At 46.1% G+C, this 16823-nt stretch overlaps 1 protein-coding gene across 1 annotated transcript in view; it reads left to right on the forward strand.

Annotated features, from left to right (window-relative positions):
* The window catches only part of LOC100997207 (adhesion G protein-coupled receptor E3), a 55799-nt gene that overhangs the window by 18910 nt on the left and 20066 nt on the right, over positions 1-16823 (forward strand). Inside the window, 7 exon segments of the mRNA XM_031659053.1 lie at positions 2087-2272; positions 6142-6268; positions 6365-6757; positions 10209-10266; positions 10268-10385; positions 13407-13574; positions 16433-16630. Of these exon segments, the coding sequence (XP_031514913.1) occupies positions 2087-2272; positions 6142-6268; positions 6365-6757; positions 10209-10266; positions 10268-10385; positions 13407-13574; positions 16433-16630 (1248 nt within the window).

Genomic DNA, 16823 nt, shown 5'->3' on the forward strand with positions numbered 1-16823 from the left:
TGCCACATGCATTATTTCGGTGTCTTTCACCACGCTAATTCTTGGTATTTTTAGTAAAGACGGGTTTTACCATAGCTAGATGGTCTCGACTCCCCTGGACCTCGTGATCTCACCCGCTTCGGCCTCCCAAAGTGAACGATCATTTTATTTTCCAACAAAGAGCAGCCTGTAAATCGAGCTGCAGACATAGACAAGCAAGCTGGAAGCTTATGGGTCAATGCCAGCAGCTGCGCCACCACGTAAAAGCCATCTTATATCTAGACATGATCAAAATGGCAGCTCCATCTTCTCCCTTCTTGCCAGTCAAGTGTGCGTAAGGAGCAGACAAGATGGTAGCAAAACTGCCTTCCCTTCGGAAAGCAGCGTAGTAATACGTACCTGGCCCAACTAATCTAGGGCTCCTCCCATTGCATCTGTGATAATCACTGGGCCTCCTCAGCCTGACTATAAATCTAGCTCTGACTGTAAAATCTAGTCGGTGAGCGGGATTTTCCTTTCGGGTATCCCTCTCTTTCTCTCGCAAGGGAGGGAGCTAATTTACTTTCTTTCTTTTTTTTTTTTTTTTGAGATAGGACACCTTCTGTCAGTCTAGATGTGTACTTTCATCTGGCTCATAACCTCTGCCTCCTCCGGGGCCTCCCAGATCTGGGGTCTGTTCTCCCACCTCAGCATCCCAAGTAGCTGGGATTAGAGGTATGTGCCACCACCTCTCGCTAATTTTGTATTTTCTAAAACAGAGTATCGGTTCTCTCATACTCCATGCTGGTCAGGTTGGTCTTGAACTCCTGACCCTGTGCGATCCACCCCACCTCAGCCTCCCAAAATTTGAATTCCCAGGCATGAGCCACTGCTCCCGTCCCTTTTCTTTCTTTTGCCTATTAAACCTCCTCCACTCCTAAACTTACCCCAGAGTGTCCATGTCTTAATCTTGGCGCAGATGACAAACTCCGGTATTTGTCTCAAAACACACACTGCTTCAGTAGTGGCAACCACCCTTGTTGTGACAGTGACAAACTCAAAAATGTCTCCAGCCATCGCCACAGCCCCTGTGGAGGGAGTAGAAGAATCAGCCCCCAGGCCAGGCGCCGGGTGACTTACACTCTGTAATCCCTGTAATCCCAGCACTTCAGGAGGCTGGAGGCGGAGGATCACAAGGTCAGGAGATCCTAGACCATCCTGGCTAACATGGTGAAACCCTTCGCCTCTACTAGTAAAAATACAAAAAAATTAGCCGGGCGTGATGGCTGTGGGTGCCTGTAGTCCCAGCTACTCGGGAGGTTGGGAGGTGCAGGGAGAACGGCGTGGAACCCGGGAGGCAGAGCTTGCAGGAGCCAAAGGGCACGACCACGCACTCCAGTCTGGCTACATAGAGGGAGACTCCGGGCTCCCCAAAAAAAAAAAAGAATCACCTCTGAATCGAGAATGACTGGTCTATTTCTAAATAAACTTATCACTGTCTTGTTGGCAAAAATGTTAATAATAACTAACGCAACCGCACGGTGGCCTGCTCCTATAATCCCAGGTCACTTTAAAGGCCAAGGCAGGAGAATCGCTTGAGCCCCAGGAGCTCCAGACCAGCTCTGGGCAACATAGCAAGACCCTGTCTATACAAAAAAAAAAAAATTAAAAAATTAGTCAAGGTATGGCCTTGCACTTGTAGTCCCAGCTACTCAAGAGGCTGAGGCGTGAAAATCGCTTGAACCCAGGAGCTGGAGGCTGCAGTGAGCCAAGATCCCACCACTGCGCTCCAGCCTGGGCGGCAGAGCAAGACTCTGTCTCAAAAATAATACTAATGACTCACCTTTACAGAGCTTTTGCCAAGTACAGACACTGTCCTAAAAGCATAGCATCTGTTAACTCATTTAACTCTCCAGAAAACCCTAGGATTTCCTTTTCCTGTCCTGGGGCACAGAGAGATTGAGTGACTTGCCCCAGGTCACACAGCTGGGACATGGTGAAGTGCCAGGATTTGAACGTGGTTTCTCCAGCTCCAGAGCCTGCTTTCTCATCCTTTCTACTGCTCTTTTGGATATGGGACTTACCAGATTACATTTTTTAAAAATGAAAATTCTTTATGTCTTCAAAGCTGCAAAAGATTGTGGACACATTTGAGTCACTTCTCACCAATCAGACTTTATGGAGAACAGAAGGGAGGCAAGAAATCTCATCCACAGCTACCACTATTCTCCGGGATGTGGAATCGAAAGTTCTAGAAACTGCCTTGAAAGTTCCAGAACAAAAAGTCCAGAAAATACAAAACAGTAGTGTGGGTAAGACAATAATGAGGCCTGATACACTCTGGGGACTGGTTAGCAGCTGGGATCTGGCTTAGGCAATTAGAAAAAAAACAATTGAATAGACCACATGAGTCCACGGCGCAAATTACATTAAATGTAATATGTAAATTCCCAGAAAACGCAAACTTATCTAGAGTGACAGCAAGGGGCAGGAAGGAGGGGTGGCAGGGTCATGAGAAAATCTGGGGAAACTATTAGGGGTGGTGGAAATCGTCCTGCCTTGATTGTGGTGTTGGTTTCAGAGGTGTATGAAACAAAACTCACCAGATTGTACACTTTAATATGTGCATCTGGTTAGACATCAATTATTCCTAATAAAGTTGTTTATTCAGAAGATTGCCACTAGTTTCCAATCCCAGGTCTGGAATTTCCTTAAATGTGGTTGAGGACCCAGGCACAAACTCACGCCTGTATTCCCAGCACTTTGGGAGGCTAAGGTGGGAGAATTACTTGAGCCCAGGAGCTCAACACCAGCCTGGGCAGCATAGCGAGACCCCATCCTTTTAAAAAAATTTAAAAATTTGCCAGGTGCAGTGGCTTGGCCGCGTGCACTCTCAGCCATGGGAGGCTGGGGAAGAGGGGATGGCAGACCCCTGGAGTTTTGAGGCTGCAGTGAACTATGATCATGCCATTGCTACTCCAACCTGGATGACAGAACAAGAACCTGTCTCATTAAAAAAAAAAAAAAAAAAGTTTTGGGCTGGGCAGGGTGGCTCACACCTATAATCCCAGCATTTTGAGGCCAAGATTGGTGGATCACTTAAAGGGCCAGTAGTTTGAGATCAGCCCTGTAGACAGCAAGATTGAAACCTTATGCTTTACTAAAAATACAAGAGTGGCATGGTGGCTTGCAACTGTTATCCCAGCTACTCCTGGGAGCTGAGGTGGGAGAATCACTGAACCCGGGAGGCAGGGGATTTGCTGAGCCTGGATCACACACTTCCAGCCTGGGTGACAGAGCAAGAACTCACTAAAAAAGCAGATTTAGAAAAAAGTACCTGCTGGAAAGCCTTTGGGAATCTGGATACTTTGGTTCAAAATTAAACCATTTTCCAGAATACAAATAAATCTCATCTCCCTGGTGCCCGTCTAATTGTTTGGTCTGGAACCCCAGTGCCCTCACTTCATTGGGCCTAACCTCCTGTCAATAAAATGGGGATAATATTATGGACATGGTGATTGCCATAGAATAGTTACAGCTACTTGGGGGAGGCTGAGAAGAGGTGGGAGGATAAACTTGACTCCAGGGAGTTTGAGGCTGCAGTGAGAGGGTGCACTGCACTCCAGCCTGGACAACAGAGTGAGAGCCTGCCTCGAAAAAAAAATTTAATAGAGATAATAAAAGTGCATGTAATGCACTGAACCAAGATACATAAAACTAAAGCCGATAAACTTTTAAAAAGAAAAAATTACAGTAGTAGTACTATAGTTATGATTGATTCTATCTTTCCCTCTTTAGTATTATGGAAACAATTACTAGGCAGTATGTCTTTTATGTGAAACACATAGTTTAATCTGGAAAATATTAAATAATATAAAAATAAGTCAAATTAAGGTTTTATAAAAATAACACAGAGTAACAAGCGATAATATAATGGATGATGAAATTAACATTGTGGGCAGAGTGAGGTGCCTCACGCCTGTAATCCTAGCAGGCCGGAGGTGGGCAGATCACCTGAGGTCAAGGTTAAAATCAGTACAGCCAGCATGGCAAAACCTGTCTCTACTAAAACTGCAAAATTAGCCAGGAGTGTGTTTGGTACACACCTGTAATCTCGCTCTCAGGAGGCTGAGTCAGGAGAATCGAGCTGAACCTCGGGAAGGTTGCAGTGAACCAAGATTGCACCACTACTGCACTCCAGACTGGGTGACAGAAGGGCAGCTCAAAATAATAATAATAATAATAAGTCGGCCAGGCACGGTACCTGCATGCCTGTAATCTGCTTACTGGGAGGCTGAGGCAGATGGATGAAGTCCTGAGGTCAGGGTTCAGACCAGCCTGTGTATAGGTGAAAACCATTCCACTTACAGAATTAGCCACTCATGGTGGTGCATGCCTGTAATCCCAGTTAGTCATGAGGCTGAGGCAGGAGAATTGCTTGAACCCGGGGGACAGAGGTTGCAGTTAGCTGAGAGCGTGCCACTGCACTTCAGGCACAGGCAAAACAGCAAGGCTATCCTGCTTAGCAATGATAATAATAACAATAAATTCACTTATAATGAGCTCAAGAATTTCTATTCATTAAAACATACTAAATGAATGAAACAATAGGCCAAAAACATTAATACATAATTAAATACTTGTAAACTGTTCAAAAACTGAGAGTCAATATTAGACAAGCCAGTAATAGTTTCTAGAATGTTAAAATAGTGTCATTCTTTTTTGTTTTGTTTGTTTGTTTTGAGATGAAGTCTCGCTCTATTGCCCAGGCTGGAGTGCAGTGGCACGATCTAGGTCACTGAAACCTCCGCCTCCTGGGTTCAAGCAATTCTCCTGCCTCAGCCTCCCTAGTAGCAGGGATTACAGGCACCTGCCACCATGCCCAGCTAATTTTTGTATATTAGTAGAATGGGGTTTCACCACGTTGGCCAGGCTGGTTTCGAACTCCTGACCTCAAGCAATCAATCAGTCTGAGCCTCCCAAAGTGCTGGGAATTCAGGTATGAGCCACTGCACCTAGCCATAAAATAGTGTCATTCTTGATGTGCTATTTGTTAACTACTTCTTTTTTTAACCTTTTAATACACACAAAAGGAGATAGGAGAATGAAATCCCGGATGTACCCATCACCCAATTCAACAATTTCCAACACACAGCCAGTCTTGGGCTGTCTGCTTTTAAGATACATATTTTCAGGAAGCAACTTTATTAAGGTGTAATTAGTAAATAAAATTGTATATATTTAAGGTGTGCAATAGGATGACTTGATATATATTGTGGAATAAATATACAATCCGTGCTTCATCCATCCACTCACATAGTTACACTTTCTCATAATTTTCTTGATTGCATTTGTGACAACTTTGACCGGTTTACGCCGGGACGCTTACTGGCGCGGGGCGAAGTCATCACCGGGCACGGTGCGGTGACGGTCACCATTTCGTTCTGGCACTTCCTCCGGTTCTACCGAAGCTATTCTCGTCACGCTCCAGTATTTTCGGTTACGGTCATGCACCGCCGCCGACTGGTGGTTTCGCCTTTAGAGACGAAGGGCGCCGTTCTTGGACTCCAGACTCGGCTGCGTCACCACCAGCGACCTCGGTGGTGGGATTGCAGGAGGTAAGCCAGAACACCGTGGCGCTGACCGTATAATCCGCCATTTCATGTTTGGCGGCATTTGAACATCTACAAGATAAATACTCCCGTTTTCTGCGTGCAATGGTTGAGGAAGCGCATGGAAGCAGCCAAATCTTGCCCTCATCACGGTAGCAGAGACCGGCTCTGAAAGAAATGAACTGGCTGTTCGGAAGGGCGGGGCGTTGGATTCAGACGGTTTCAGGGTTAGGAGTCTTACCCTAACTTCGACACCAGTTCCTCATCGAATGGTCCCTCGTGAGGTGCCAGGTTATCCTGAGGGTGACATATTAACCAAGGCTCTTAGCTCAATTTAACATCCTAGACATTCAGTAAATGTGAGCCATTTATGTTGCTATGAACATTTTTTTTAGAGGCAGCATCTCACTGTGTTGGCTGGGCTTGAATTCCTGGGCTCAAGCAATCCTTCTGCGCATCTCGCTTCTCTTGGTAGTTGGGATTACAGGCATGCACCACCGTGTCCCGTTCCTATGCATACTTTTAAAGCTTCTTACCATATCACTAAGCCTGCCCTTTGCGCTGCACCTTCAGTGAAACTCGAGTGATTACAGACAATTGCTCTGAAGAAAGAAAGACATTCAACTTGAACGTACAAATGAACTCAATGGACATGTTGCAATGTCATCCGAAAAGATGCAATTTGGCGGGATGGCTGCGTTAGAATCCTTCACACGACCATGTCTCATTGTGTGGTATTAGAGCAAGCCCGCTGGAGGCTACTCCTAATAAGGCTTGTTACCCTCATTTCCTAGGTATTGAGGAATTTTCCTTTAAAAAAGACATTTTCCCAAAATGGAGGTTTTCTGTATCATTATTCAGTATAGGAGACTTCACCCAGTCGAGAACAAATCATTCTCGGTCGGATCAACTCGCTCGCGCAAAAATCGTCGAGAATCCGTCAATCAATCAAACCGAAATCCATCCCATCCGAGATCTCCGTCTCGAGATCTTTTTTCAAATCAAAAGATCGCTTTTGCGTCGGCACTCGTCGAAAATCCGGCAAAATCAAAACGTCGGCGCGTCGGCAAAAATCAGGCATCAAATCGAAATTGGCAAATCAGCATCAAGATCAGGCGATCGGACGTCGAATCAGCAAAATCAATCAGGCAGAATCAACCGCGTCGATCCGATCTGCATCGTCAAACGTCAGATCGAATCATTGCGTCAGGAATCTTCCGGCAAATCGAACGCCGCCCGTCCGTCGAAGGCGACACGTCTAAAATCTGCAGGGTGAGGCAGGCAGGCAGGAGACACAAGGGAAGAGCTGATGCTGCAGCTTGAATCCAAAAGATAGTCTGAGGGGCTCGCGCTTTTTCTCAAGGGGCCTCAGTCTGTTTTTCTCTTGAGCCTTCAACTGATTAGTGGGGCCACCACACATTATAGTGAGGGCAATCCTGCTTTACTCTACTGATTTAAACATTAATCTCATCTTTAAACATTTTCTTTCTTTTTTTTTGAGGCAGCGGAACCTAGCGGCGCTGTCACCCAGGCTGGAGTGCAGTGGCGTCTACCGGCTGCTGGCCTCCGCCTCAGGATCGCCATTCTCCTTCGAGTAGCTGGGACTACAGTGCAGCCACCACCAGCCCGGCTAGTTTTGTATTTTTTCCTGGTAGGGGTTTCCACCACCATGTTAGCCAGGATGGTCTCGATCTCCTGACATCAATCCCATCTCGGCCTCCCCAAAGTGCTGGGATTACAGGCAGGCTGCTGACCCTTTAAAACACTTTCACGGCAACATCCATGCCACACGTCTGGGGACCACAGCCTAGCCAAGTGGACATGTAAAATGAACCATCACTGTAGGTAAGAGGTGAAGTAAGACAGGCAAGTAAAGGCAGTCAATGAGGTAGGTAAGTACCTGAGTGAGCAGGTTGCTGTTGAGGTACCTGGCCAATCCATTGAGTTGTCCCCATTCGGGGAGAGGGAGCTAGGATGTCTGTCCATCTGCTCTGATCTGTCATTGGTGGAGGGTTGTTCTGGGGCCGAACTTTCAAGCTCTTCCAGCCTGTCCTCTGTGCAGGCCAAACACAGGTCCAGCCATGGGGATTCCCAGGCAAGCCACCAATGCTTACAGCAAATTCAATAATACACTTTTGTTGGTGGTGGGACTTGTAAACTAGTTCCAACCATTGTGGAAAACAGTGTGAGTGGTCCTCAAGGATAGAACTGAAACATTTGACTCAGCCATGTCCACACTAGGGATATACCCCAAAGGATTACCGTCATGCTGCTATAAGGCACCACGCTGCATTATGTTTATTGTACTATTTCTAATAACAAGGCAGGTCAACTCAAATGTCCGTAGTGGCAGACTGGATTAAGAAAATGTGGCACACTCTTTTACCATGAATACATTGGCCATAAAAAAAGGATGATTAAGTGTCCTTTTTCGGGACGGCCGGTTCAGCTAGAGCAAAAACCGACCTGTCAACTTAAACTATGTAGAACAGAAAACAGAAACACGCACATGTTTCTCCTTTCATAGGTGGGAATTGAACAATAGAATCCTTGGACTCTGGAAGGAGAACATCACACTGGGGCAATAACCATAGGGAGGAAAGGGGAGGATCATTGGGGAGTTATACCTGATGTAAATGACGTTGATGGGTGCTAACAAATTTGATGGAGTGCTGACGAGTTGATGGGTGCCTTACACCAACATGGCGCTACATATGTAACAAACCTACATTGTGCACATGTACCTAGACAAAAGTATAATAAAAATTAAAAAATAAAAATAAATTAAAAACAAACCAGAAGTCGGGGATTCAAATTAGGAATAATCCACAGTACCCACAGCCTTTGTAAGAGGAAATAGATTATTATTCATCGTCTCAGTGTTACCAGACTTTGATGTTTCCACAAAATGCAAAAAGTGGGTTGTTTGTATGAAAACATTCTTTTTTTGTTTTTTGTTTTGTTTTTGTTTTTTTGTTTTTGTCTTTGAGATGGAGTCTCACTCTGTCGCCCAGGCTGGAGTGCAGTGGCGTGATCGCAGCTCACGCTCACCCTCAGGTTCAAGCCTTCTCCAGCCTCAGCCTCCCAAGTAGCTGGGATTACAGGCATGCACCATAACCTCCAGCTAATTTTTGTATTTTTAGTAGAGACGGGGGTTTCACCATGTTGACCAGGCTGGTCTCGAACTCCTGATCTCAATTGATCCACCCCTCAGTCTTCTAAAGTGCTGGGGTTGGTGTGAGCCTGCTGACTACTCTGTTATAGCAGACCGCTCCAGGGATGTGGATTCGCTCAAGCTGAGAACGACTCTTCAAATAAATTGGGCAGGGTGTGGTGGCTCCGCCTGTAATCCCTAACACTTTGGGAGGCCGAGGCAAGACAGACAATGGCTCCACCAGTTACGGGGTTTAGAGGACCATGGATGAAAATACATGCTTTCGCAAAAACCTGAGTAAGCAGGTCGGAATTGCCGTCTGGCTGCTGGGGCTGATATGGGTTGGGTTGCAGGCAGGTGCCATTGCCTGGACAAGGAAACTGAAATTAATATAAGTAAGAACAGTAATAACGTTGTTCAAAACCAGGCAAAAGAAATGCGAAGCCGACAAGTATCCATCAGTGAAAGACTGGATAAATAGAAGGTGGTATATTCATATAATGGAATATTATTTGGTCAGAAAAAGGAATGAAGCACCGACGCATGCTACAACATGGATGAACTTTGAAGACATGATGCTAAATGGCTACGGCAGATATAGAAAGGTCTGGTGTATGATTCCATTTATATGAAATGTCTAGAATAGGTGAACTCATAGAGGCAGAAAGCAGGTTGGTGGTTCCCAGGGGCTCAGTGAGGACTGCTTATGGGAATGGGCTCTCTTTTGGAGGTTATGAGAATGTTTTCGAACGACATAGAGGTGTTTGTTGTAGAGTGTCAAGCCACCTGAATACAATTCTTTTTTCTTTTTGAGAGAGACAGGATCTTGCTCTGTACCCAGGCTGGAGTGCAGTGGTGCCAATCATGGTTCACTGCAGCCTCAACCTCCCTGGGCTCAAGTGATACCAGATCTCAACCTCACAAGTCACTGGGATTACAACCTCCCAGGCCACTGTGGATGCCACTTTGCCTGGCTGGGAGGCGGCACCAAAATTCAGTTTTTGAGTTGGGCATGGTGGCTTACGCCTGTAATCTCAGCACTTTCCAAGGTGGGCAGATCTCTGAGGTCAGGAGTTTAAGACCAGCCTAGCAGTATGTTGAAGCAATGCTCCTAAAAATGCAAAAATTAGCTGGCCCAGCGAGGTGGCTCATGCCTGTAATTCCAGCACTCCTGGGAGACCAAGGTGGAGTGGATCACCTGAGGTCAGGAGTTCAGACCAACTGGTCCAACATGGTAGAAACCTCATGCTCTACTAAAAAGACAAAAATTAGTCGGGCATGGTGATCGTGCCTGTAATCCCAGCTAGCACAGGAGGCTGAGGCCGGGAGAATCCTCAAACCTGGGAGGCGGAGGTTGCAGTGAGCCGAGGTCCCTGCTGCACTCCAGCCTGGCTGAAGGCGACAAGCAGACTCCATCTCAAAAAAAAAAAAAAAAAAAAGCAGAAAAGAAAAGAAAAAATGATTCCCATTTTCATTTCCTCAAGGTCCCAGTCGCGTTGCCTTTATCTCATATTCTTCTCTTGGAAACATCATAAATGCAATAGAGAGCGGATGAGATCGAGAGAGTCGACACAGACTCTCCAGGTAGTGGTGCTGCCATTGGACCCAAAAGGAACGTGTCTCTCTCCAAGTCTGTGACGCTGACTTTCCAGCACGTGAAGGTGGGTCACAGGTGTGTTGTGAGCTTTTCAGTGTCAGGGGGGAGGCAGGCCAAACAATGCACTGTATCATCCAGAGCTGGTTCTAGACCCGCCCTGTTCAGGGTCATAGTCAGGAGGACCTGTCGCTATTGAGCATTTGAAATGTGGCTGGTCTGAATCGAGATTTTGAAGACAGTATTTCCAGATTTACATCCTGTAAAAGTGGCGAACTTAATAGGAAAACATTAAGCTTGATTTAAACCAGGCAGACTGGCATGCTCCTATCATTCCAGCTACGTGGGAGGCTGAGGCAAGAGGATCGCTTGAGCTCAGGGGTTGGAGGCTGCAGTGAGCTATATTCTCCCATCCTGGAGTGAACAAGACACTATCAGAAAGAAAAAGCTCAGGGGACAAAGAAAAAAAGAGGGAAGGGGCGGAAGGAAGGAAGGAAGAAAAGGAAGGAAGGAAGAAGGAAGAAAAAGAGGAGGAGGTATTTGAGAATTTCAAACAATCAAACAACAAACCAGATCGAGTTGAACTAATAAGGTAGATTTAATCATTATGCAAATAAAGAATTATCCATAAATGTAATTATAAATAAAGGTAAAACCATTTTAAAGAAATTAAATCAAAACAAAAGAACGTGCAGGTCGGTGGATCATGAGGTGGCGATCCGAGACCATCCTGGCCAGCATGAGTGAAACTCCTCTCTGCAAAATACAAAATTAGTAGGCATGGTGGCATGTGCCGGTAGTCCCAGCTACTTGGGAGGTTGAGGCAGGAGAATCGCTTGAACCCCGGAGGCAGAGGTTGCGCTGAGCCGAGATCGCGCCACTGCACTCCAGCCTGGCGACAGAGCCAGACTCCATCTCAAAAAAAAAAAAGAAAGAAAGAAAGAAAAGAAGAAAAGAATGTCAACTATCTCCTTGATAATGTCTATGTTGATTATATTAATTTATAGTGATCTATTTAAAAGATACTGTGTTGAATAAGTGGGTTAAATAAAATTTCTTATTAAAGTTAATTTGACCTATATCTTTACCTTTTTTGAGAAAGGGGCTCATTCTGTTGCCCAGGCTGGAGTGCAGTTGCACAGTTATAGCTCACTACAGCCTCGAACTCCTAGGTTCAAGGGACTCTCCCACCTCAGCCTCCCCAGCCTCCCCAGCAGCTAGAACTACAGGTGTGTGCCACCACGCCCCACTAATTTTTTTATTTTTGGTAGCAAGAGGAACTCATAGTGTTGTCCAGGCTGGTCTCAAACTCCTGGCCTCAAGCAATCCTCCCACCTCAACTTCTTAAAACCCTGAAATTGTAAGTATGAACCTCATCCGGCCTCTTTTTCTATTTTCTTTCTTTCTTTCTTTTTTTTTTTTTTTTTTTTTGGAATCAGAATCTGTCGCTCAGGCTGGAGTGCAGAGGTGCGATCTCAGCTCACTGCAACCTCCACCTCCTGGGCCCAAGCAATTCTCCTGCCTTAGCCTCCCAAGTAGCTGGGATTACAGGCGAGTGCCACCACGCCTGGCTCATTTTTGTATTTTTAGTAGAGATAGGGTCTGGCCATGTTGGACAGACTGGTCTCCAGCTCCTGACTTTAGGTGACCCACCCACCTTGGCCTCCCAAAGTGCTGGGATTACAGTCATGAGCCACTGCACCCAGCTTCAAAGGCTAATTTTAATCTCTCTCCTCATGACATTTCTTTCCTATACCATGCCTCTCATCGCATGAGCAATTACTGTGATGTAAGGGAGTCAGAGACAAAATTGATTATACAACAACCAGGGACATTTGGCTTAGAGAGACTAGGGAAAAACATTATTGGCCGGGCGCGGTGGCTCAAGCCTGTAATCCTAGCACTTTGGGAGGCCGAGACGGGCGGATCACAAGGTCAGGAGATCGAGACCATCCTGGCTAACACGGTGAAACCCCGTCTCTACTAAAAAGTACAAAAAACTAGCCGGGCGAGGTGGCGAGCGCCTGTAGTCCCAGCTACTCGGGAGGCTGAGCCAGGAGAATGGCGTAAACCCGGGAGGCGGAGCTCGCAGTGAGCAGAGATCCGGCCACTGCACTCCAGCCTGGGTGACAGAGCGAGACAAAAAAAAAAAAAACATTATGTGAGCTTCAGACTCCACTGGTTTTTTTTTTTTTTCCACTCCCATGGTTGAGGTAAGGTTCTAAAACCAATGAAATCTCTTGAAACTGTCGTTTCCAGGGAGACTTTGCTTTATTTTATGTTACATGAAATCCCAAAAGAGCTGCAGTTATTGATCGGGAGTCCTGGTGGCCACATAAAATAGAAATTAGGTGCAGTGGTTCATGCCCGTAACCACAGCATCTTGGGAGGCCAAGGCAGGAGGATTGCTTGAGGCCAGGAGTTCAAGACCAGCCTGGGCAACATGTTGAAACCCCATCTCTACTAAATACACAAAAGTTAGCTGGGCATGGTGGTGCACACTTGTAGTTCCAGCTACTGTGGAGGCTGAGATGGGAGGATCATTTGAGCCAGGGAGGTCAAGGTGGCAGTGAGCTGTGGTTGCACCACAGCACTCCAGCCTGGGCGACAGAATGAGACCCTGACTCAAAAACAAACAAACAAAACAGAAATCACCTGAGTCATGCTTCACGCAGATGCCTTAGCAGGTGGCACCCTGGCATAGGCCAACACTGAGAACTGTCCCTCCTGAGGAAAAAGACAATGAGCTGGCTGCATGCGGTGGCTTATGCCTGTATGATCCCAGCACTTTGGGAGGCAAAGGAAGGCAGATTGCTTGAATCCAGGAGTTCAAGACCCGCCTGGGCAACATAGTTGACCCTGTCTCTACAAAAAATACAAAAATTAGCCCAGTGTGGTGGTGCACGTCTGCAATCCCAGCTACTCGGGAGGTTGAGGCAGGAGAATTGCTTGAACCCAGGAGGCAGAGGTTGCAGTGAGCCGAGATTGAGCCACTGCACTCCAGCCTGGGCAACAAAGTGAGATTTCGTCTCAAAAAAAAAAAAAAAAAAAAAAAAAGACAAAGACAATGAGCCCTTTCTATTTTCAGATGAACCACAGTATCAAAAAGGCCTTCTGTGTCTACTGGGAGACCACAAAGCAGGGAGGCCTGTGGTCCAGGGATGGCTGCTTCCTGATACACGTGAACAAGAGTCACACCATGTGTAATTGCAGTCACCTGTCCAGCTTCGCTGTCCTGATGGCCTTCACCAGCCAGGTATGATGTAAATGTTTTATTCTTCCAGCAAATACTTTCTGAGCCCCTACTAAATGGTAATAAGTGCTATTTTTTAAAAAACTGAAAAAAAGGCCAAGCATGGTGGCTCATGCCTTTAATCCCAGTACTTTGGGAGGCCAAGATGGGCAGATCACCTGAGATCAAGAGTTTGAGGCCGGGCGCAGTGGCTCATGCCTATAATCCCAGCACTTTGGGAGGCTGAGGCGGGCGGATCACGAGGTCAGGAAATCGAGACCATCCTGGCTAACACGGTGAAACTCCGTCTCTACTAAAAATACAAAAAAATTAGCCGGGCGTGGTGGCGGGAGCCTGTAGTCCCAGCTACTCGGGAGGCCGAGGCAGGAAAATGGCGTGAACTCGGGAGGCAAACTTGCAGTGAGCCGAGATCGTGCCACTGCACTCCAGCCTGGGTGACAGAGTGAGATTCCGTCTCAAAAAAAAAAAAAAGAAGAGTTTGAAACCAGCCTGACCAACATGGCAAAAACCCATCTCTGCTAAAAATACAAAAATTAGCTGAACATGGTAGTACATGCCTGTAATCCCAGCTACTCGGGAGGCTGAGACAAGAGGATAGCTTGAACCTGGGAGGCGGAGGTTGCAGGGAGCTGAGATGATGCCATTGCACTCCAGCCTGGGTGATAGGGCAAGACTCCGTCTCAAAAAAAAAAAAAAAATCAACATATGGAAAAGACACAAGATAAGAAGTCCAGGAGAAACCTGGTACAAGCTTCCAGTGTCCTCTCCCAGGAAAGTCATACAGATGCAATTAATTCTCCCAGCAATGACTTATGACAACGCATGTGAAGTGTTGTCAGCCAGGAAGCTCACCTGAGCCTTGGTGTTCAGGGTATGTATTGGGCGATCATTCACATAGGTACGCAGTGTCTACATGGCTGACCTCAGTTGCTCAGACTGTAGGACCCCAGGGCAAAAACATGATGACTGGGCCAGGCACAGTGGCTCACACCTGTAATCTCAGAACTTTAGGAGGAGGCTGAGGCAGGCAGATCACGAGGTCAGGAGATCAAGACCATCCCGGCCAACATGGTGAAACTCCATCTTTACTAAAAACACAAAAATTAGCCACATGTGGTGGTGCACACCTGTAGCCCCAGCTACTCGGGAGGCTGAGGCAGGAGAATTGCTTGAACCTGGGAGGCAGAGGTTGTAGTGAGCCGAGATCGTGCCACTGCACTCCAGCCTGGTGAAAGAGCGAGACTCTGTCTCAAAAAAAACATGATTACTGTAAACCACATCATGAATGACTACTATTAAAAAGTGAAAAAATAACAGTTGCTGGTGAGGTGGCAGAAGAAAAGGAACACACACTGTTGGTAGGATTGTAAATTACTTCAACCATTGTGGAAAGCAGCGTGGCAATTTCTCAAAGAGCTGAAAACAGAACTACCATTCAACCCAGCAATCCTATTACTGGGTATATACACAAAGGAATATAAATCATTTTATCATAAAGACACATGCACATGTATGTTCACTGCAGCACTATTCACAATAGCAGAGACACAGAATCAACCTAAATGGCCATCAATGGTAGACTGGATAAAGAAAATGTGGTACATACACACCACGGAATACTATGCAGCTGTAAAAAAGAATGAGCTCATGTTCTTTGCAGGGACATGGATGGAGACCGAGGCCATTATCCTTAGTGAACGAGCGCAGGAACAGAAAACCAAATACTCGCGTTCTCACTTATAAGTGGGAGCTAAATGAGGAGAATATATGGACACAAAGAGGGGAACAACAGACACTGGGGCCTATCGGAGGGTGGAGGGTAGGAGGAAGGAGAGGACCAGTAAAAATAATTAATGGGTACCAGGCTTAATACCTGGGTGACGAAATAATCTGTACAACAAACCCCCGCAACAGGGGTTTATCTATGTAACAAACCTGCACATGTATCTCTGAACTGAAAAAAGTTTTTAAAATCCCATCATTAGTATGAGCTCTGGGATCAAACTGGTACTGCATAGCACAAGCCCTCTGCATACAAAAATACTTATTTTTTTTTAGATACGGGGTCTCACTTGTTGCTCAGGCCAGTCTTGAACTCGTGGCCTCCAGCAATCCTCCCACCTCAGCTTCCCAAAGCTATTGGGATTACAGGTGTGAGATACCATGGCCCAAAAAAACACTTTGTAAAGATTGTGGCAAAATACGCAGAACATAAAATTTACCATCTGAGCCATTTTTCAATGTATATGCAGTTTAGTAAAGTACATTCATATTGTGCAATCATCAACCACCATCCATCTCCAGAACTCTTTCATCTTGCAACACTGAAACTCCACTCCTTAAACTGCTCCCTGTTCTCTCTCTCTCCTCTCCCCAGCCTCTGGTAACTGCCATTCTACTTTTTTTGAGGGGATGGTGACATATTCTGCCGCCCTACCTATGCATATGTCCAAACTCATCAAAATGTATACATTTAATATGTGCAATTTTTGGTACATTAAGTATACACCTCAATAAAGCTGAAAACAAAAAAGATGGTCTAGCAATCTACATTAGCAGTCTACATTAGCAATCTACATTAGCAGTCTACGTTAGCAATCTACATTGGCAGTCTACGTTAACAATCTACATTGGCAGTCTACGTTAACAATCCACATTGGCAGTCTACGTTAACAATCTACATTAGCAATCTATATTAGCAGTCTATATTAGCAGCCTACATTAGCAATCTACATTAGCAGTCTAACGGCCCCAGACTACTACCGGGCTTGGTGCCTGTGTCTAGGATGCCCCAGTTTAAGGAGGGAGCCATAATCCCAGTGCAGGAAAGCATAACTGTGAACTCTTTTTCTCGGTCCCAGGAGGAGGATCCCGTGCTGACTATCATCACCTATGTGGGGCTGAGCCTGTCTCTGCTGTGCCTCCTCCTGGCGGCCCTCACCTTCCTCCTGTGTAAAGCCATCCAGAACACCAGCACCTCGCTGCATCTGCAGCTCTCGCTCTGCCTCTTCGTGGCCCACCTCCTCTTCCTCGTGGGGATTGACCAAACTGAATCCAAGGTACTGACAGTGTCTCAGAGGATGCCCTGCCCTGCCCCAAGGGACACTGAGCTCATGCAGCAAGCCTGTGCCGGATTCCTTAATAAAATACCTTTGGGTCTGTAGAGGAGAAAAATATAATTCTCCTGCTACCATTCTGGTAGCTGGGACCCGTATAACAAAAGACAGATAAGAGAAAAAGCAAACAGAAATG

This window comes from Papio anubis, chromosome 20 (assembly GCF_008728515.1).
Source record: "Papio anubis isolate 15944 chromosome 20, Panubis1.0, whole genome shotgun sequence".
NCBI classification, from domain to species: domain Eukaryota; kingdom Metazoa; phylum Chordata; class Mammalia; order Primates; family Cercopithecidae; genus Papio; species Papio anubis.